General features: G+C 57.3%; 3 protein-coding genes across 4 annotated transcripts; 2 read left to right on the top strand and 1 right to left on the bottom strand.

The window, feature by feature from the left end:
- Positions 1–70: 70 nt before the first annotated feature.
- Positions 71–13,723, bottom strand: FZR1 (fizzy and cell division cycle 20 related 1). The gene is given in 15 exon segments (XM_052702225.1): positions 71–1,984; positions 2,625–2,717; positions 3,357–3,461; positions 3,556–3,789; positions 4,630–4,737; positions 4,739–4,815; positions 5,371–5,473; positions 5,923–5,988; positions 6,158–6,341; positions 6,741–6,823; positions 7,261–7,388; positions 7,799–7,862; positions 8,079–8,204; positions 9,129–9,273; positions 13,597–13,723. Coding segments are annotated over 14 exon segments (1,482 nt in total). The 5' UTR covers positions 9,198–9,273; positions 13,597–13,723; the 3' UTR covers positions 71–1,942.
- Positions 13,724–13,753: 30 nt separating this feature from the next.
- On the top strand, positions 13,754–17,323 carry LOC128090143 (uncharacterized). Of its 2 annotated transcripts, none has more exons than XM_052702231.1 (2): positions 13,754–14,239; positions 15,346–17,323. In XM_052702231.1, the coding sequence occupies exons 1-2, from the start codon at positions 14,093–14,095 to the stop codon at positions 16,462–16,464; spliced, it is 1,266 nt and encodes a 421-aa protein (XP_052558191.1). In that variant the 5' UTR covers positions 13,754–14,092; the 3' UTR covers positions 16,465–17,323. The 2 variants fall into 2 exon arrangements, with proteins under 2 accessions (XP_052558191.1, XP_052558192.1); XM_052702232.1 differs by lacking the exon at positions 13,754–14,239 and adding an exon at positions 14,597–15,244.
- Positions 17,324–17,883: 560 nt separating this feature from the next.
- On the top strand, positions 17,884–21,052 carry DOHH (deoxyhypusine hydroxylase). Its single transcript, XM_052702244.1, has 5 exons — positions 17,884–18,017; positions 18,266–18,576; positions 19,446–19,522; positions 19,717–19,954; positions 20,612–21,052. The coding sequence occupies exons 2-5, from the start codon at positions 18,303–18,305 to the stop codon at positions 20,920–20,922; spliced, it is 900 nt and encodes a 299-aa protein (XP_052558204.1). The 5' UTR covers positions 17,884–18,017; positions 18,266–18,302; the 3' UTR covers positions 20,923–21,052.
- The last annotated feature ends 3 nt before the right edge of the window (positions 21,053–21,055 follow it).

Raw genomic sequence — 21,055 nt, 5'->3', positions numbered from 1 at the left:
GCACCAAACGGCTGCGGCCACGTGGAGCTCGGGGAGCCCCCAGGACGCCGAGGTGAGAAGAGCCGAGCGGTGTCAATTCACAACTAGTTTAATGCCAGTTAGAACGCTTTACATGGAAAAGTTACAACTCAATACTTGTTTCTGTTCCTCTTTTTTTTTCTTTCTTCTTTCCCCCCTCCCCACCACACGATGCTGTATATCTAACAACGCCACACGGTCACAGACTGGCACACAGACTCCGGGCTGCCCCCTGCTCACAGACAACGCAGATGAAGGCTTTCTTTCCTCTTTTCCCTGCTCCATCAGGGCACGCAGCCCCGCACGCAGCCCCACTCGCCCCCTGCCCCCCTCAGCTCCCACACAACAGCTGAGCCCCCACCCCACACCCAAGCAGCCCCCAACCTGCGCTGGCTGGGATCCGTGCCCATCAAAATCCACTCAGTGCTCCACCACCACGTTTAACAGTGCCAAAAACAAAAAATAAATCAAGGAAGATGCATCGGGAGGCCTTCAGAGCGAGCCCGAACCGAGTGCTGCGCTCCTGCTGCCAGAACAGGGCGGTTGTGCCAACATGGGTTTGTAGAACAACACCGCAGTGATACGCGAGGGGCTGCTGGAGGCGGCGGCTCACAGCCGTGCAGCCACAGAAGCGCTGCCCCTACAGCGTACGGAACAGGTCGAGGTCTATTTACACAGCCAGGGAAATGCCGAGCAGAGGAGCAGCCAGCAGAGGCGCTGCGGGAGGGAGGGCACAGCGGTGGCACACAGACACGGGGGGACAGAACAGGCTGCTGCAAGCAGAACAGCTTCTCCTTAAATTAAAAGCAACACGCGAGCGCTTTGCAGCACAGCCCGCGGCACTCAGCGCCCCGGGCGCAGACACAGACTCTCTTCCACACAGCTTCAACACCAAAGAAAATCAACAGGTCCCCCGGCATCGACGAGGAGATTAAAAAACAGAAAGGAAAACCAAACAAAACACAAAAGGGCACCAAATTCTGCCTGGCTTCACACAGAGAGCCCCCCTCTCACCCCGGCGCGGCGCTTCCCCCCTTCCTTCCAGCCACAAGAGGCCGGGCTCCCTCTGAAATCAACCAGACCCCACAGCAGTGGTTTTGTTTCTCAAGCTCATCGCAACTGCTTTTGTCCTCGGGAGGCCGTCCTCAGGAACCAACCAGCACGCAGCCGGGCAGCTCCGCCTGCAACACCGCTTCGCTTTTGAAAGCCAGTGTTTCGTTTTGTTTTTGTTTGGTTTTCTTTCCCCTCTCTGTTAAATAAAGGACTGGCCTAAAACACACCACAGCCATTTGGAGCTGCTCTGAGCGCGTGCCCTCCGAGGTGAAGCCTCTTCAAAGATGTTAGGTTAGGTCTGGAGGGCTGGTAAACGGGCCAGAACCCAGCAGCCTCATGGAGCAGCACTGCGGCACCTGCTTCATTCGGAGGAAATAAGTGGTTCTCTGGTGCAACGGGGATCCCAGGCTCTAACGAGTGCCTTTAGATAGCAGAGAGGCCAAGGCTCAGCCGGGGCATTGCCCCACAGGGGCAAGGATACTCTCGTCTCTCCTAAGAGCTTACAACACAGCAGTTGGGATGGCCTTGGTCCGCTCTCAGTGCTCCATGTAAACACGTTTTCTCCAGTACAAAAGAAAAAACAAGGGTTGGAGGGCGCCGCTTCGACCTCTTCCACCCGCACCCCTTCGACAAAGGACGAATCCACGAACCTTGGGCAGTTCCCTCCCACCCCCCACCCCCCAGCCCCAGCCAAACGCTGTCCCAGCGCCGTTCACAAGCACCGTTTAATCAGTGCCTGTGGCTCCGTCCTCCAGGCCCAGCGGGGCTCCCTCCCCTCCCGGCTGCTCTCTGGGGTCCCATGCACACCAAAGCAGTGGTTCCATCCTGCTGCGTGAGGCTGGGCTCTCCTGGGCCGCAGCGTGGGGGGGTTTTACCGTATCCTGGTGAAGAGGTTCAGAACGGATACGGACTCCTACAACAAAAGGTAAAGCAGCACTGAGCACTGCAGAGCTTCAACCGCCACCACCACGCTGCCGAGGCATCTCAGGGCACCACATTCAAAGTCCAACACCATCAATATTCCCATCTGGTTTTTTTCCTTCCCCCACCCCCCAACTGATAACAAGGAGCGTGGCGGGCAAGCGTGCCATTCCCACGTCGGTGTGCAGTGCTGCAATGCTGCACCACAGCCCCACACCAACAGCCCTCCTCGGGGCCTCAGTGCTGCTCTCCGCACCACACGTGGGCACAGCACGCTGCTGCTACCCCCAGTCACCACTTGCAGCAATTAAGCAAGGAGCTGAAGGATAATAAAATATGAGGACACCGTCAGCTGACCGCATCCCAGCAGCAGTGATGGATGGTGCTGGGCTCAAGGTGAGCACAGTTCCAGGGCAGCTGGCAGAATGATGCCTTGTCACGCAGCCCTGCGTGTGCACAGCCAGCCTTTTATTGTATCTCATGACTGCGAAAAGCCTTTTATATTGCAGCCAAGTTTAACTCTTAATTGCAACCATCCCTCAATCCGCAGGGTGAGGTTAAAGGACCCAGAGGTGAGGCTGAAGAAGAGAGCAAACAGCCGGAATTCCTGCTGCGGCTGCGCGCACCCTTACCTTCGTGGAGCGAGTTTTACTGAAGACGTTCCAGAACCGCAAGGTTTCGTCTCCAGCTCCTGTCACGATGGCCTCCCCATCTGGGGACATCGCCTGCAGCCAAGAGAGCAGCCCTGAGCCCCGACTGCATCCTTGAGGTTGAAAACAAACCTTGACTGGGATGCATGAGATTCGACTCGCCTTCCCCGCGCCAGCTATCACTGGGGCCATTCCTCCCCACATTACACACGTGTGTTGAGGCAGGAAGCCGATAGAGCTGGTAAATGCCACTCATTAGTCAGCTGGGTTGGAATCCACCTCGCAAAACACTATCAGCAGTATTTATCACCTGCCAGCACTCTGCCAAAAGCCCAACGTAAGGTAAGCAGGCAGTTAATCCACCCGGATCTCCTACCTACACCAGGTGCTTTGATATGGAATTAGGAAGGCTGAAGGCATCGTGTCATTCCCTGCTTGCAGTTACCAACAAACAGTGACCGAGCCTTATGGGAATGAGGAGAGATCCTGTGCTTCCCTCTGAAGAGCTCTGGCAAGCTTTGCTGTTCATTAATAAAGCCTCACATTTTCATAGCAGTAAATCAAAGCATCCCTTGCAGGCAAGGAAAGCAGGCAGAGCTTTTCTCATCGCCTGCAGGGCAGCGCTCACACATCTCCACCACGAGCAGAGGCAGCTGACAGCGCTCATCTCAGCACACCTCCAGCAGCTGCTCTGGAAACACGGCCACTGCTTACCAGGTACAGGACTCTGTACGAGTGCCCCGTCAGCTTGGCCACTTGAGTGAGGGAGGGGTATTTCCAGACCAGGATCTGGTTCTGCGAGTAGCCGTGGGTGCTCACCTGGAAGGAGAGAGGGAAAGGGAAGAGGGGGAAAGGGATGCGGCGCTTCCTACCCCGAGGCAGCTCAGCAGCGAGGGCGGCACACAGGACTCACCAACTCGTTGGCGTGCTTCGACCAGGCCAGGTTGCACACCTGGGAGCCGGTGTCGATGCACTGCAGGGGCTGCCCTGTCAGCGTGTTCCAGAAGCGGATGCAGCGGTCGGCGGTGCCGCCGCCGGAGGCGAGGAGGCCGTGCTGGTGTGGAGACCAGGCGATGGCTTTCACTGCAGCCAGGTGCTCCGTGTATTGCTGCACGGGGCTCAGGCTGGAATGGTTCCACACGAGGAGCTGGAGGAGAAAGGAGGAGATGTGAGCACAGCCGCACCGCAGTCGCGTGTCCGCAACACCCACAGAGCACGAGAGCTGCTCTGGGATTGATGAGGGCTGGGAAACGTGGTGGCTTCCCACAGCTCTGCCCAAGCACAGCCAGCCCGGCTCTCTCAGCCCTGACCCCCGTCTCATTCGGGCACTGAGCCCAGCCGAGGAGCCACCGGCCCACAGAAGCCCTCAGGTTAAGCTCATGAAGCCAAAGATCCGGCATCTCTGAACAACACCTCAAAACTTTTCATCTGTGGGGCCGCACTGTTCCAACACACAGCTAAAAACACAGCTCAAATTCGTCTGCAGACGCCCTGACAAGGAGCTCGGTACAACCATGCTGTCACACTGGCTGCAGTCACTACCTAGCAACCCGCTCCAAAGGGCTCCGAATGCTGCTGCTTTGGAACAGATGCTTCCTCCATATGGCACTCAGTGAGACACAGCTCTGTGCTGTAGGTATCAGAGCTTACACAGCTCCTAAGCTCTGTTTCCTTCTGCATGCATGAACATTATTCACTGTACGCTACCTAAACCAAGTCAGGAAGCACAGCTTAGCCTCACTGAACTCAAAACCGAGTCAAGCTATGGATTTAATTAGCCAAACACAGGAGCAAAATTAAATTTGCCTCTTTAATATTATTAGAGAGAGAGGACTGAGAAGCTTAGCGTGATTTACAGCTGGACACAGCCCAGCAATTGAAATAAGAGCCCTTCCACACTGCAGCTGAAAGAAAGGGGGGGGGCTGACAGCTCTCGGTGAGGATGTAGAGATGCTGAGCCTCACGTGAGCAGCACTGAGCGCCGTACCTTGTTGTCATTCCCCCCAGATGCCAGGAGCTGGTGGTCTGTGGACCATTTGAGCCCGCACACCTCCTGCCTGTGGCCCTGGAGCCGCCGCTCCGACTGCAGGGGGGGGGGTCCTGATGTCCCTCTGGAGGATCATTCGGTCTCTGCTCCCAGAAGACAGCTGGTCTGCATTCCATGCCAGGGCCCCTGCGAGAGAGGGAGACAAGAGGTGTGCGAGGGCATTTTGGGGCCTGCAGGAGCAGGCAGAGCACAGCTACCAGAGCTACGAGAGACCAATCCCATCTCACGAGGCAGTAAAGCACAAAGGCTGAACTCGGCAGGGATCTCACAGCCCCAAATCGTTCAGCATTCAGATTCAATGCCTCTGATAAAAACAACAACAACAAAACAGTCCCTGAAATGCACAGAACTGAAAATCTCAGTGCGAAGCTGCTGCCTGCAGGGCTGAAAGCGGAAGCAGGTGGCAACAAAAAGCAGTGTTGTAACCAAACTGAAATGCCTCAGACATGGAGGAAACACCTGCTGCAAGAGGCACTCAAACACCACCACACTCAAGATCAGAACACCACAATTACTAGGTGGCAACATTTTCAAGGCAGCTCAGCACACAGCAGGACATAAATATCAGTTGTGGGGCTGTTTGAAGCTCTGCTATTTCTAGCAGATCCCTGGTAGGAGAAGAGTAAAAAAAATAAATCCAGGAGCTAAACATGCAGGATCTTCCACCTCCCACCTCCTTACCAACTCTGGCTGTGTGTCCCTCCAGCATGGAGAGCTTTTTTCCTGCAGCCGCATCCCAGATCTGTACAAAGCCCTTGTGAGTGCCAACAGCTACCAGAGTCCCCTGGACAAACAGAAAACCATCAGTAAAGCTATAGGCATAGACAGATGTAACACAAAAAGCTACATGCTCAGGAAAAGCCTCAGGATAAATCCCATGAGACAGAAAGCATCCAGAGCTCTTCTATCTTCCATCTTCTCCCTGCTGGAGAGAGCCACGTAGCCAGGATGGAACATATTTGTTGTAGCACTTCATTGTGGAGAGCTAGAAAAGTGACCTGGCTCTTTCTCCCTCCCATCTCTCTTATTGAATACCCAAAAAGCCACAAAATCCAAGAGGTTTCTCTCTTTACCCCCTCATTTAGCAGAGACAGATTTAACTTACAGCACACAGGGAATTCAGGGCAATACAGAAAAATAAACCATAGCAGCTAAAACTGGTGAGGAAGGGCCACCCAGCTCCAGCGATAGCCTTTAACTTTCAGTTGATGTTACAGGTCCTGTCATACTGACCCGTTCCGACCAGCCCACGGACGTCACAGAGTCTCCTTCCACAGAGAGATCACACAGCCGGGTCACCTGGCAAAATAAGGCACCATTAGTTTGAAAACATACCAGCAGGTGCTGCTCTGATGAGGGAGTGGCTTGGGACAGAGCACTGCAGACACCGGGCTGCTCACACAGTGCATTTCCACAGCTCTGTGCCTGGATGACACCTGCAGCAATGGGTTTCCTGCTCTGCCTTTACCTGGCTGGTGCAAGCACTCCATAGGTAAACACACGTCCCGAGGCCAACGCTGAGCACGTTCAGAGAGGACCAGTCCACCAGGTTCAGGTAGAAATCATCCTGCAGTTCTGGGGCATCCAACACTTTGAAAGGAATCTTGGAGATCTTCCGAGTTGGTTTTCGAGGCGACCTGAGCAGCTTCTGACTATTTACAGACAGAAAAACAACTACAGGATGCTGCACACCACAGCAGGCTGCACAGATGGACGCAGCTGCTCTCCAAAGCAAGTCTACATTTCTACAGAAACAGAAAGAGGCAGTAAAACTCCTTCCAGCAGATAAGAGTGGAGGGAATTGGGTTCTGCCTCTGCAAAGGAGCTCGGTAGCAAAAGGTGAGCTGGCTGTGGTTGCTCAGACAACACATCCTGCAGATGTAAGCAGGCTGGACACCTGCACAGATCCCCAGAGAAGTTGCCTGTCCATATTTGTTGCCTTTCTCAGACTTCCAAATCCAATCCAAGTGGCAATTTCAATTGCCTTAGAAAAAAAAACCACAACCCTACAGAACCCAACCCTTCCCTTCTTTGTGCAGAGTCAGTAATACCTTTTGTTGCTGACAGGAGACAAGGAATACGGTGAGACCTCATTGCCATCGTCTGGACTGGAACGTTTGGTGCTGAGGGAATACTGCATGAAGAAAGCACAGCTCAGCACACCAGGAGTCAGAGGATCCCTCACAGAACAGGCACGAGTGCCTGGCAACCTCCAACACCCACTGTCAGTTTTTCAGTCTCCTCAGTTCCCCCCTGTTCTCTGTGTTCCAGATGTACACACACACACAAAGTTAACCTCCACTAAAGTCTGAGGCCTTGATTTGCTCACTTACAGTTTTGGAGCGGGTAAAAAACCTTCAGTCCCACTCAGTTTCCTTGGCAGTACAGCAATAGGAAGCACACAGCTCACTGCAGGTGCTCGTACTGCCTTTACAAGCAAACAAATTTTGTTCTCAGCATCTGACATAAGTCACAATACTAACTTGCTTTCATCAGCAGCTTCACAGAGCTGTGTGCCTCGCTCCCCTCACAGACTTACAGCCTCCCTTGGTCTGAATGCAAACAACTCACAGTGAAGAGAGATTTCTTCTCCGGAGTGGAAGGCTGCAACCTCCTGTCCTCTGTCTGTGGGTCCTGCACTTTCTCAATCCCTGCTCCCAGGAGCTCGTTCTTCAGCAGGGCAGAATAAGCAAGGCCATCTGTGAACCCAAACAGGAGGTGAGGCAGGGTGTTTCGGAGCCACAGAAGCTCAGCAGAGACCAACAGGCCCACAGCCTGTACTCTCACAGGGCTCCTTAATAAGCCTGGGATTCCCAGTTATTAATTCCCAGGAATTACAGCTCGTAGTGAACTCCTTCCTCTCCCTCAGAAAAGTGCTTTGTGACAGTAAATCACAGAACACAAACGTGCCCTTGCTTCCCAGATGCCCATCAGTGGCCTGCTGAGGTGACCTGCCATTCACTCCCACTTCAAGATGTATTTTTTAGGACACCAGCATAGCTTTTGGCACAAGCACCCGAGTGCCAGCATTCACCTGGCTCCTGAGCTTGGCACCAAATGGAAATAAAAGCTGCAGCTGTGGCTGCCGGCGATAGAAAGAAGGTCTCACCTTTGCCATTGTCTGACGTAGCATCCTTTGCTTTTCTGTTCTGACTTGGTGATTTTTCATTTTCCTGAAAGGGGAAAGCATGCAATCACCCTACAGAAACCTCTGGGTGTAGAACAGCCAGCAGACAGCAGGCTGCCACTGTGGGGTAGAAGATGCACATTCAGAGCAACTCTTCAAAAGAAGCTATGAGGCCGTGCTGCAAATGATCCACACAGCAGCTCTGGACAAAACGAGGCCCACCTTCCTTATTCAAAGGTTTTGAGAGGGGAGCAGAGCTTACATTTATTCTGTGGAAGTTGATGCTCCAGTTGGCGCCAGCTCTCGAGGGAATGAATCTGTCTCCATGTTTACTGGGAGATGACATTGGAGAATTGGAAGGCGTCAGGGTCCTTCTCATCTCTGCTACCTGAATTAAAGAACGAGAGAGATGAAGGAACACAAGCACTGATCTCAGCAAAGGGTCTGAAAGACATCACAGAGGTCACATCCAAGCTAAATATGCCTAACTAGAAGGGAGAGGCACCTGCTTATCCCCAAAACGGAGCTGCTGAAGAGGCCGGAGCAGGGCAAGGCGCCCTGTGTGAGCTGCAGGTACCTCACCTGTGGGCACAGCTTTGGTGGAATAACTGATGTTGGAGAGGTCCCCCAGCTCACTCCTCCAGCCTGTCAAGCTCCCTCTGCCTGCAGCTCCGTCCCAGGTACGTCAGCACCTTCCCCACAGACTTGGGGAGGCTGCACCACCTCCGTCCCAGACCGCCCACCCTTCATTTCTGCTACAGCAGAGGTGAGGGAGACTACCAGAAGCCTTGTTGAACTCAGCATAAGTGACTTTTACTCCCCCCTCTCCTCCAGCAAGTGAAACTGCGCTGTCACAGAAGGCTCCCAGGAAGGTCGGGCATCATTTGCCCTTGTTAAGTTGGCGCTGCTCCCTTCGTGCCTGGAAATGTCTCCAGAAGGGTTTGCTCAGGGACTGAGAAGCACTGATGCTGCCTTCCCCTGCTCTCTAGTGCCCTCTTGGGCTACTTTGGCCTCCAGTCCTAAGGCTGTTCTGTCTGTTAGAACCCAACATTTGCACTCTGCATGCAACCGAGACCATTTGTGAAAGGCATCATCACGCCACATCAGCGCACCTTAATCCACTTCTGCAACCCAAACTGAGCTCGTCTGTGTCACAGCACCGTTACTGGGCTCCTCCTAATCAGGAACTCACACCTGCTGACAGCCCAACAACAGATGGGTCCCCACGTCTCCCAAAGCTCCACAGGAAGGAAACACAGAGCAGAGCTTCACACCCAGGCAGAGGCCAGTGGGCGCAGACACTGGTACTCACACAGGGCATGGTGTTCTCATTCTGTATGTTGATTTGGCGCAGCAGACGTCTCTCATAATCCTGGTCCATGCTGGAAGGAACAGGGCTGGGGAGTGCAGCCGTCTCAGGGCTCTCTGCTCATGAAGTCCAATCAGTAATTAGTCTGCTGCAACAGACAGGGGAAGAAAACGTCCCCCAAATATTACGACTCCTCACTCAGAAGCTGAGGACTGAGCCCCCAGCCTCTGCTTTGCCACTTCCCACGTTCTTTTCAGAGGCAGCCACCAGGCTGAGCAGTGATCAGCTTCCACCAAACAAAGCCAGCCACCAGGGATGGCATCACAGCCAAAAGCTCCTCACAAGCCTTTGGCATTTTCCAACGATGGAGTCAGAAATATACAGTATTAAAACCCCTCATCACATCCCACGGCCCTCCTCGTTTTCAGCTCGTTTCTCACTACATATCTTCCACATCCATCTTTCAAGCCAGCAAGACTTCTCAAACCAGGGCTTTCCAACCAAATGCATTTTTTACACTGTGAACAAGAGAACAGCAGTGCGCAGAACCCACACGAGGTGCACGATCCACGAGGAGGTGCCACACACGGGAAGTTTCTTCTCCGAATGGCTCAGCTCTGTGTTGCAGATACAGACACGATCCCACCACACAGCAATGTGCTGCCCTGAGCTCTGGAAACCCAAGGCGTGGGCTCAGAGAGCTTCACACACTGCAGCTCCATGCTGTACAAACATGGATTCTAACCCCAAACCTCACCCTCAAGGGTGGCAGGGAAATTCAACAGCACACCAAGAAGACGAGGTCTGTCCTAGGAGGAAGCCATGCTATTCCTGCCTTCCCACAGCCTGTGTAAGTCTGTGCATCCTGCAGACAGCCCCAGCCTGCTGTGTGCTCGCTGCCACCAGCTCCAGGGTGCCCACGTACCAGAAATGCCCACTTCTAGCTGGCTCAATTCAAGCTGGATTTGAAAAGCAAAGCGCTGCAAGGTGTAGCTACAATATTTTTGCCACCTGCCTGCATTCAGCCTTCGGGTTCATTGCAGAGCCAAAGCTGGAGGCGCTGCAGATCCACACCAAGCTGTGTGCTATCTGTGCCTTTTTACACCACCCCTCCTGGCAGAGCAGAGCCCGGCCTGCAGTTCAGTCCTGAGGTGACAAACACTTGATGCTGTGCAACAACTGCACACCCATCAGTGCTCCGAGACCTCACAGAGCCCCGCATCAGCTCCCTGCACCCACCTGAAGGCTCTGTGTCTGCTTTTGGCCCTAAAGACGTGGCAGAGGGGCTCTGACCAGCACAGCACAGCAGTGCTCACCTGAAGCACTCGGGGCAGAGCCCTGCATGAAGCGTGAGGAGCAAAGAGCCTCACAGCACAGCATGGAGCTGCAGGTGCCAGGAAACGCCTGCAGGAAACCAAGGGACAGCGGCACCTCTGAAGGAGCCTTTGTGAACAACAAACAGCACACCAGCAAGCTCCTCGGCGTGCTTTTACAACCCCAAGGACTTTCACCCCACCAAATTCTCTTCGATGCATGACTTCCTTTGAGAAGTGCTGTTCTCACTGCTTCTTTCACGTGAGCAATGCTCAGGTATCACCACCACTGGTAGGACAGACGTTCTCCCAAACCCTTCTTTCCACGCCTGGAAGGAAAGGAGGGAAGCCAGCATCTGCTGATGAGCATTTCCAGCTGCTCACCTCCTGAATCGTGCAGCTCACCAAAGCTGAATTGCAGAGCTCAGCCTGAGAGAAGGGCAAACCCTCCTCACTGCTGCACGCAGAGCCAGATCCCCAGCCGAGGGGCTCCCAGGTTTCCTTCCCAGCTTTTATTCACTGAGGAAAGCTGCAGGTTCGCTCCTCTCCCTTCCCAGATCACGTTTTTCATTCCACACACATCTCACTGCAGATGACAGCAGCGGGGTTGATGCGAGCAGCCACGACAATCACACACACAGCAGGGAACCTCTCAAAAAGAAAAAACAACAACCAGCATCACCATTAAACCCCTTTTTATCGCCTGCAGGCAGCAGTTCTGTCTTCCTTTCACCTTTTCACCGCAACGCTTCATAAAGACGAGAGCCACGCCTGCTCCCAGGGAAGCCAAAAACAGTACAAAGTCTGCAGCAGCACAGGAAGCCACGGGCTGGGAAACACAGAGGGCGTAGGGATGCAATGAGCTGCAGGGTCAGCGCTGTGTCAGCCCTCGCCTGTGGGTCAAGTTCTGCACCTCATTAGCAGGAAGGCTCCTAACAGGTTCACCTCTGACGAAGGCAAAACAAACAACAGAGGCCACAGGAAAAACAACAACACCACCATCACCACGCTCTCTGGTTTTAGAGATGCAATAATTAACAAAGGTGTGTTGAGAGCGTTTGTGCGGCTCTTCCTTTCCTGGCTCGATGAAGCGCCGAGGGCTGCAGTATGGATCAGGTTTGGCCCAGCACCCACCAGGTTCTGTCGCCTCCCTCTGCCGCTGCACATGCAAGGAAGCAGCTCCTGCCCTGTGCACAGGCAGAGGGGAAGGAAGCATCCCCTGTGTGGAGCTGCGTGCTGTACAGGAGCTGGCTCTGCTGGTCGCACAAGGACGCATCAACGCTGCAGGGCTCTGCCTTCAGATGCCCCCTCTCCCAAAACGCCAACGGCCTGGAGGCCATCGCCCGATCCCTGACCAAAACTCACACGGCTCCTCTGTGCCACCACAGCCCTGCATTCACCTCCCAGCCGAGCTGCTGGCAGCGCCTCTTAGGATTTGGGGATCAGGTGCTGCACTGAGGATGGAGTTCATCCACGCCAAGCGTCCGAGACAACAGAACTGGAGGAAGCAAGAAAGCAAGCTCCCCGCGTTCATTCTCAGCACTTCACAGAACCCTTCAGGGCTTTTTTAAAGGAGTTTGCGTGCTCTGCCCTGCTGTCACACCCTGGGAATGGACGGAAAGCACTTTGCCTCCTCAAGGCCCCGTAACCTCCCATGTGCAGCACTTACAACCCACAGGCAGCCTGCAGCTTGTTTTCCCCCACAGCTCCTAACTCCGGTCATTCGGTTTCATTTCTAAATGAAAACAAAACCTTGCGAAGCGCATTCACCTGCTTATCTCCCCTTATGCCTCACAACAAAGTTATAAGCAGCTGTTAAGAGCACCCAGCTCCAGATAAAAGCTCTGCTTTACCGAAAGCCTTATTGTGAGTCACTGCTCTAAAAGCCAAGATTAAAAATTTACCAGCAACTCTGTCCACGAGCCCCACTGAAGACACGCAATTCAAAGTGCTTCTAAGCTACTGGAAATGCAGCACTGCCCCCTGGTTAATTCACTAAAACGGGGCCAAAGGATTCAGAAAATGCAGTGACTTCACTCGACAGCCCCAGAATATTCTGCTTCTGCATGAAATAATGGTAATAAAAAAGATCAGTCTTTATTATGAAGTGTTGTTGCCAGCAGGGGAACAGAAAACCTTGGGCACAGAACACCAGGCACCACCATTAAACACCCTAACTCAATAAGAGTGAGCACTTCACAAGAAAATGAGCACTATGCCTTCAGGAGAGCTATAAATCACAGGAAATCCATCTGAGCAATAAAGCCCATGGCATCTCTGATGGATGACTCTGCTCTGACAGCTGCCTCCCCCTCTTCCCACACACAGGAGATGCTTTTAAGACCTCAACCCTGTAATTCACCCAACGTATAAACTATTTCCCTTTTGGAAAGCATCAAGTCATTAAAAAATAATAACAGAGGGCACAAAGCATTGCTCAGTTCCTTCAGACCACTAAAAGCTGTCAGAGCACCAGCAGCTCAGCCCCAGCTTTTGCTGCACGTACACACGCAGCTCCTGACCACAGTTTCTGTCCCTGCTTCCTCACTCTCTCACCAGAGCGTGCACCACAAGCTCAGCTGCCATTCACCACCGTGATACGATTGAGGAAGCTGCCTGACAGCAGCAGAGCTGCTTTCCAGGACTGGCCAAGCCTTCCCAACAAGGCAGCAGAGGGCAGCTACACGAGGGATGCACCTTGGGCAGCTCAGACAGATGCTGACAGCACACCAGGGGACAGATGTGCTGCCCGTTCCCCGATGAGCACGGTGAGGAGAGAGCAGAGTTCTGCAGGCAGAGGCTCAAACCGCCAACGGTCTGCAGCCCCACGCAGCTCTGTGGCAGCAGAGGAGCCATAAGAGGATTTCTCAGCTCTCCCACTGAAGCTCGGCCTCATCCCACCACGTTTGGGCTACAGAGGAAGGGCACAGCTTGCTACAAGGCCCGAGGGCCCTCAGAGCGCGGGGCACGACGCGGGGCAGCCCCGCCCGGCCCGGCTCCGCCCCGCCAGGCCCGGCCCCTCCACAGCCCGCCCCGCCAGGGCCCACATCTCCGGGGAAACGGCCGGCCGGGCAGCCTTGGGGTCCCACCCGCTTGGACCCAGCTCCCCAGAACCGTGAAGGCAGCCTCAAGCCCGGCCGGCAGCCCCACCCGCCTACCTGCCCACCGGGTCCGATCCCGCTCCGCCTCCGCCCGTCACCAGTGCCGGCCCCAGCGCTCCCGCAATATGGCGGCCGCTGCCGGCCGGAAGTCCCGCCCCTCCGCGCGGGGCACGACGGGAGGCCCGTCCGCCTATTCGAATAAATACAGGAAGTACCAGCGGGCGTTGTTATGACAACGGCGCGGCCTGCTCCGATCCGCGGGGCCTCGGCGGGGAGCGCGCCCGCCCTGTCCTGTTACTCATTGTTCCTCCGCCGGGCTGCGTTTACAACGAGCACTAATAAACGGAAGCTAAAGACAGCCTCGATCATTCACTCAAAATAAAACCAAATCACACGGAGCGAGTGAGGGAAGCCCCGTCGTGCCCCCCTCTGCCGGCCCGCAGCCCGACCTGCGCCGCACCCGCTCTCCTCCAGGCCGGGCCGAGGCGGCGCCGCCCCGCCGTGACCTTGCGGCCGAATCACTTCCAGGGCGGCCCAGGCTCTCGATTTGAAAATGCGGGAGCGGCTGCTGGTGCTGCTGTGTGCTTTGGCGAGGCGGGCGGGAGGGCGGAGGAGGGCCATGGCCGGGCGTTGGGATGGGCCGCAGCGGCGGGCGTGGATCCGGCATTATTACAGCCAGCGGCAGAAACGGCTGATGACGGTGAGGGGCGGAAATGGGGACGGGGAGGTGGGGAGGGGTGGAGGTCACAGGGACACAAAGGACGGGGATCGGGGAATGGGGCTGTAAGGATGAGCACGAAGGGCTGGGGGTGTAGAGGTGTGGGGACACGGAGGTGATGGAAAATGGGGCATGGAGAGACAGTGGTAGGTGAGGGGGCACAGACGAAGCGTGGGGATGTGAAGGACGCAGAGGTCACAGGGACACAAAGGACAGATGGTGAAATGGGGAATGTGAGGCTGGGCATGAAGGGATGCAGAGGACACAACAAATGGGATACAGTCAATGGGGGGCAGGGGGTACAGTGATGTAAAGGAGGGAGCATGGGGGGCATAAAGGATGAGGGATCGGAAGGATAAGGGACAGAAGGTAAATGGGTCACAGGGGCACAAATAGCGGGGATGGGGACACAAATGATGGGGGGGACACAGAAGAGGGGGGTTTTGAGCATGAGGGGCAGCGGTTGCAGAGGGGATACAAAGGACATGGGGGCACAAAAAATGGGATGTGACTGATGGAGGACATGAGGACATAGGGAGATATAAGATGGGGTGTGGGGGACACAAATAATGGACACAAAGGAGGGGGACAGGAAGGACACAGAGGGGACACAGGGACACCAAGGGTAGGGACCAGGGGGACAAAAAAGGACCGGGGACCTGAAGGACATGCGAATGAGAGCCTGGACACAAAAGGCAGTGCACAAAGTACAGAGGAAGCAGAGGATGTAGGAATGTGAGGGAGAGGGGTTGTAAAAGATGCAGAGATCACAGAAATGTGGGGGACAGGGACACAGTGGGATAAAGGGTGAAAGACTGGGAACAGAAAGGATGGAGAACAGGAAAGATACGGGACAGAGGAACTCAAGGGATGGGGACAGGAAGGGCACAAAGGACAGGTTCCTGGGGCTTCACAGGAATGCAAGGGTTTGATCCCCCTGCAGCAGCTCCTGGAGCCCAGGGCCATTGGGCATCCCTTCATCCTGTGGTGCTTGAGCTTGCTTTGTCCTCAGAGGGCAAAATAATGTGGGCTGAGGGGGAATTAGGGTTGTGGAACAGCTGTCTCACAGCCCCACGGTCTCCCCGCAGCTCCTGATCGCTCGCCGGAGGAGAACCAGCTGCTACTTCTATCCCCGCGCCTGGCCCAGCCTGCGGGGCGCAGACTGGTGGGAACGGGTGGTCCTGAAGGAATTCGGCCCCCAGGACTGGCTGGAGAAGTTCCGCATGTCCCGGGAGACCTTCTTCTACATCTGCAACCGCCTGCGGCCGGGGCTGGCCCCGCACAGCTCCCACTTCCACCCCACGCTGCCCCTGGAGAAGCGGGTGGCTGTGGCCCTGTGGCACTTGGCCACCAATGTGGAGTACCAGACTCTCAGCCCGCTCTTCGGCGTCGGGCCTTCCACCGTGCAGACGTGCGTGCGAGAGGTGAGCTACGCCGTGGTCCTGCTGCTGAAACCCCTCTACCTCCGTCTGCCCGATGAGAAGGAGCTGGAGAACATGGTGCGCATCTTCCGCACCCGCTGGGGCTTCCCGCACTGCATCGGAGCCCTGGACAGCCTGCACATCCCCATCAACCCCCCGCTGCGCCTGAGCGCCGATTACTGCAACGGGCAGGGCTGGCACTCCATCCTCACCCAGGCCACCGTGGATGGGCTGGGCCAGTTCTGGGACGTCTCCACCGCTTTTCCCGGCAGCATGGAGAACAGCGCGGTGCTGGAGAGCTCCAGCCTCTGGGTGCTGGCCAAGGAGGGCCGGCTGTGCCCCAACCCGCCCAAGGACTTCATGGGCAAGGCACAGAAGTACGTGCTGCTGGGTGACGCCACTTACCCCTTGCAGGACTGGATCCTCAAGCCCTACCAGGAGGATGAGAGCCTCACCCAGCGCCAGCTGCAGTTCAATTATCGCCTCAAGCGGGCGCACAGCGTGATCGAGAACGCCTTCCTGCGCCTGAAGGCCCGCTGGCAGATCCTCCTCAAGTGTGATGACTGCAGCCTGGAGCTGCTGCCCACCCTCGTCCTGGCCTGCTGCATTCTGCACAACGTCTGCGAGGCGCACGACAACCCATTCAACGAGGAGTGGCTGGAGGGCACCGAGCCCACCGAGCTGCCCAAGCCTTGCCAGCCTGCACCCGCTGCCATGGAGGACGGCCGGGCTGAGCAAGTGCGTGAACTGATGTGTCAGTACTTTGAGAACTGTGGGGAGGGCTGACGGCTGCAGGGGGAACACGCCGTGCTCCTCCTTGGGCCCTGTGGGTCGGTGTCAGCCCTTCGGTTCATGTTGGCTTTTGCCTCTCGGCTGCAGGCAGAGGGATGTATCTCACACCTGGGCTCTCTCTGCTGGGATTTGAGCAATGTAGTGATGTGCTCTGTATTGTGTGAATAAAGCAGGGTCGTGGTTTGGCCGGGGAGAGGGTTGTCAGGTCATCCCGTTGCAAGGGTATGGCTGCAGCCCTGGTGTTGGCAGGACTCAGAAGGGCTGGAAGTGAGGAGGCAGAGCGCCAAAGCACAACACCCGTTGCGCAAACGCGTGCAGACGTGGGAGGGGAGGAGGAAGCAGAGCAGTGACTTGCTGTGGGCTGGCACCAGCTGGGAATGGAACTGCACCTGCAAACCCAGCTCTGCAGGACTAAAATGTTGTGCTGGGGGTCTGAGCCCTATTCCACTGTGCTGCCGTGCAGGGAAGCACGCAGCTCTGCTGCTATCGGCTGAGAAATCACGCAGTGGTGGCTGAGCCCCGTGGCACACTGCTTCACTGTGCCAAGGCAGGGCTGGGCACAGACACCTTCCTCAGCACTTTGTTCCAGGCGGTGGGCGGGGGAGCAGCTCAGGCATGCTTGGCTGCGCCAGCCTTCCCACGGGGATGGATCCGGGCTCGGGGGGCAGTGGGGTGGCTGCCACATCCCCGAGTTGGCTGCAGCCCCAAATCTTCTCCCTCCTGGCACCCGCCATGCTGAGATCTGCTCACCGGCTGTCAGCATTGAGTGGGGTCTGTTTGCAGCCTGTCCCGTTTTCACACATCGGTGCATTTTGCAGCCAAAATGTGATGGTGCGTAGCCAGGAGGTGGGACCTTCAAGCTGGGAGCGTGGGAGAAGAGCTGCAAAGCTCCCTGCGAGGGGCTCAGCACCGCCAGCCTCGGGCCATCTCACACCAGTGATGGAAGATCAGCATGCCTAGGAGAGGGGTGGGTGGGAAAGCACAACCAAGAGCACTTTCACATCCGTTAGCAGCAGCAGGTTGGGAAACACCCACATGTGCGGAGCGCAGAGCAGGAATGCACGTACTGCTGGGTGCCTGTGGGGCTGGGGCCTGGGTGGGCTCAGAAATGCCCTTGGCTGAGCGCACAGTCCAGGCAGGGGAGGGAAAACGGTGACTTCTGATTCTGTGTTTGGGCTGCGGGGCACAACTGGGGTGAGGGAACCGCCAAGAAGGGCAGTGGGAGGCCATGGGGATGTCATAGGGAATCATTGCAAGAGGGGGCGTGGGGCAGCCTAGAAGCCCTGGAGAGCCTCACGGGGCAGCCCTGGGGATCCACAGCATCTATGGGAGGGCGCGGGGCACCCAGAGCCCGCGGAGCAGCGCTGCAGAGCACCGGGCCACCCACCGCCCCGCGCCTGCCCCAACGCCACTGCGCATGCGCCGCTGCTGGCCTCGTTCCCCCTCCGCTCCCACTTCCGCTGGCGGCCATCCCATCTCCCTCAACCGGAAGAGCGGTTGTAGGAACTTCCGGGGTGGTCACGTGGGGACCATCATGGCTGCGCGTGGTGAGTACGGGTCCGGGCGGTTCCGGGTCCGGCGCGGTTTAAGGCTCGGCTCGTTGCGGGCCGCTTCGCTCCGGTTCCGGCCCGGTTAAGGTCCCGGTCCCTCTCGGGGATCTCACCCGGCCGGCTCCGCTTCCACCCCCATCCCCGCCCCGTGGGTCCGAGCCTCATCGTCACGCGGCCGGGCCCACTCTCCCGGCCCATCGCCGCGCGGGCCTCACTCGGACGCCTCGGATCCTTTTTTTACACAGGAACGTGAGCAGAGAGCCGTGACCCCGAGCTCCCGACATGGTGACCGAGGAGGAGGTGGCCGCCATCGGCCGCACGCTGCTGGATGCTGCCCAGCCGCTTCCCGCCCGCTTCCGCGCCCTCTTCACCCTCCGCAACCTGGGCGGCCCCGCGGCCATCGACTGCATCGTGCGGGGCTTTGCCGACAGCTCGGCGCTGCTGAAACACGAGCTGGCTTTCTGCCTGGGCCAGATGCGCGACCGTGCCGCCATCCCCGCGCTGCTCAGCGTGCTGCAGGACAGACGGCAGGAGCCCATGGTCCGGCATGAGGCAGGTATGGCCCTGCAGGACACCATGTGTTGGTGCGCCGCGCACCGAGAGCACGTCGCCACATCCCCTGGCCCAACCGGTTGGCCAGGCCTTGTCTCCCCACTGGCCGTTGCCATGGCGGTGGTTTTTGGGGAGGAGGACATGGCAGTGTGCCCGAGTGGCCAAGAAGGCCGATGGCATCTTGGTTGTGTCAGCAATAATGCGGCCAGAGGGAGCAGGAGGTGATCGTCCCCCTGTACTCAGCTCTGTGAGGCTCAGTGCTGTGCTCAGCGTTGTGTTCCTCACTACAAGAAAGACATTGAGGCACTGGAGTGTGTCCAGAGAAGGGCAATGGGGCCGTGAGGGGTCTGGTGTTGAGGGAATGGGGTGGGTCAGTGTGGAGAAGGGGAGGCTGAAGGGGCCTCGTGGCTCTCTCCAACTCTGTGAAAGGAGGTTGTGGTGAGGGAGGCTCGGCCTCTGCTCCTGGGTAATCCTATCCCAGCGGTAGGATGAGAGGCCTTCACCAGGGGATGTGGTGAGTGGACATGGCGGGGGTGGGACGTCAGGTGGAGTTCATGACCTCAGAGGTCTTTTCCAACCTTGTCATTCTGCCTAGGGAGGCTGTGGATGCCCCATCCCTGCAGGCATTCGAGGCCAGGCTGGATGTGGTTCTGGGCAGCCTGGTCTGCTGGTTGGGACCCTGCACACAGCAGGGGGTTGGAACTGATGATCATTGTGGGCCTTTTCAAGCCAGGCCATTCTAGGATTCTATGATTTTGGGGTGTTGGGGCACAGCTGCATCCCTGAGGCTCTCCTGGGTTTCTCACACCGGTCAATGTGAGGGAGGGCGGACAGCCTGAAACACCCCCACCTGCTGACATCTCCTTTCCTCAGGTGAGGCCCTGGGTGCCATTGGGGATCCCGAGGTGCTGGACATCCTGAAGCACTACTCAGAGGATCCCGTGGTGGAGGTGAGGCTGTGAGGGTGGCAGTGCCATGAGGTCGGCACTGTTGGCATGGGAGGGTGACACTGGGGACTACAGGGTGACACAAGGGACTGGAGCCGCCGTTGCTGTCACAGCCACGCAGCCCTGCTGCTCAGAGGAGCTCTGTGCTTGCTCCCAGCCCTGCGCAGTGCCTCCACACCGTGTCCCCGTCCCCACAGGTGGCAGAGACGTGTCAGCTGGCCGTCAGGAGGCTGGAGTGGCTGCAGGAGCACGGGGAGGAGCCGGGCAGCAGCCCCTACCACTCGGTGGATCCTGCTCCCCCCGCCGAGGAGACAGATGTGGCCGCACTGCACGCAGTGCTCCTGGACGAGTCGCGCCCGCTGTTCGACCGCTACAGGGCCATGTTTGCCCTGCGGAACCTGGGGGGCCGTGATGCTGTGCTGGCACTGGCTGATGGTAAGGGCTGGCCTGGGGCTGTCTGCTCGCTGTAGATCTGCACATGTTAATCCACAATTGGATTTCCCAAATCCAGAGCTGCGTGGCTGCTTGCACTGCTGCTTCTAGAGCTGCCTGTCGCTCTGCTCGCGGAGCGCCCGGTGCTCTCTGCTGTCTCACAGCCCCCCTCTCACTCACTGTCTCTGGGGTTTGCCAGGTTGTGCTGATGTTTCCTGGGACTGGGGAACTGCTTCCCCATCCTGGAGGGGTTGAGGACATCCAGCCTCACTGTGAGCTTTGGGAGTCATTCTGGAGGAGGGCGTGCATGTGCCCTGGAAGGGAAAGGGGCAGAGCAGAGTCCATGACCACCCTGCTGGTTACCTTCTGCAGCCCCAGGGAAGCCGACGGTGCACTCCAGCATCAGTGTGAGCCAAGGGTTTGGAAACCCTGTGCCGTGGCTTCCCTGTCCCACAGCAGCACAGGAGGGCTGTGAGGCACTTAGCAGTGAGGCACGTGGGGGCAGGAGGTGGCACGAGGCTGCATCCCGTTCCCCCAAAGCCCCACGCGTCTGGGGAAAGTCAGCGCCCACTGTCTGCCTTCTGGCTTCCTCTGCCCCACAGCGTTTGGATGTGGGGCTCAGCTCACGTTTGGGGGACTCACTCTCACCTCCTCCCTCAGGGCTCCGTGCTGGCAGCGCTCTCTTCCGCCACGAGATCGGCTACGTGCTGGGCCAGATGCAGGACGAAGCCTGCGTCCCACAGCTGACCGCCGCGCTGTGCAGCCGTGCTGAGAACCCCATGGTGAGGCACGAGTGCGCCGAGGCGCTGGGCTCCATCGCGCGGCCCTCCTGCCTGGAGACCCTGCGTGCCTTCGCCCAGGACGAGGAGCGGGTGGTGCGGGAGAGCTGTGAGGTGGCTCTGGACATGTATGAGTACGAGAACGGCCCCCAGTTCCAGTATGCGGATGGGCTCTGCAGGCTGCAGGCCTGAGCCCAGCTGGGCCTCCTGCCTCCTTCCCCCGGGCGCGCTTTCCCTGCTCGCCTCCGTCGGCGCGGATCCGTGGCGGAGGCGGAACTGGGTTTGCTCCCTGGCACAATTACAGCCGCCTTCTGCATCCAAACCC

The sequence above is a fragment of the Tympanuchus pallidicinctus genome, unplaced genomic scaffold, assembly GCF_026119805.1.
Source record: "Tympanuchus pallidicinctus isolate F22 unplaced genomic scaffold, pur_lepc_1.0 scaffold43, whole genome shotgun sequence".
Classification (NCBI taxonomy): domain Eukaryota; kingdom Metazoa; phylum Chordata; class Aves; order Galliformes; family Phasianidae; genus Tympanuchus; species Tympanuchus pallidicinctus.
This window is presented reverse-complemented; position numbering and strand designations above follow the sequence as displayed.

Excerpts from the sequence above, each read along its gene's own strand:
- LOC128090143 (XM_052702231.1), top strand. The coding sequence starts at position 14,093 with ATGCGGGAGCGGCTGCTGGTGCTGCTGTGTGCTTTGGCGAGGCGGGCG. Across the intron at positions 14,240-15,345 it reads GGCAGAAACGGCTGATGACG|CTCCTGATCGCTCGCCGGAG; the intron begins GTGAGGGGCGGA and ends GTCTCCCCGCAG.
- DOHH (XM_052702244.1), top strand. The coding sequence starts at position 18,303 with ATGGTGACCGAGGAGGAGGTGGCCGCCATCGGCCGCACGCTGCTGGAT. Across the intron at positions 19,523-19,716 it reads CAGAGGATCCCGTGGTGGAG|GTGGCAGAGACGTGTCAGCT; the intron begins GTGAGGCTGTGA and ends CCGTCCCCACAG. Across the intron at positions 19,955-20,611 it reads TGTGCTGGCACTGGCTGATG|GGCTCCGTGCTGGCAGCGCT; the intron begins GTAAGGGCTGGC and ends CTCCTCCCTCAG.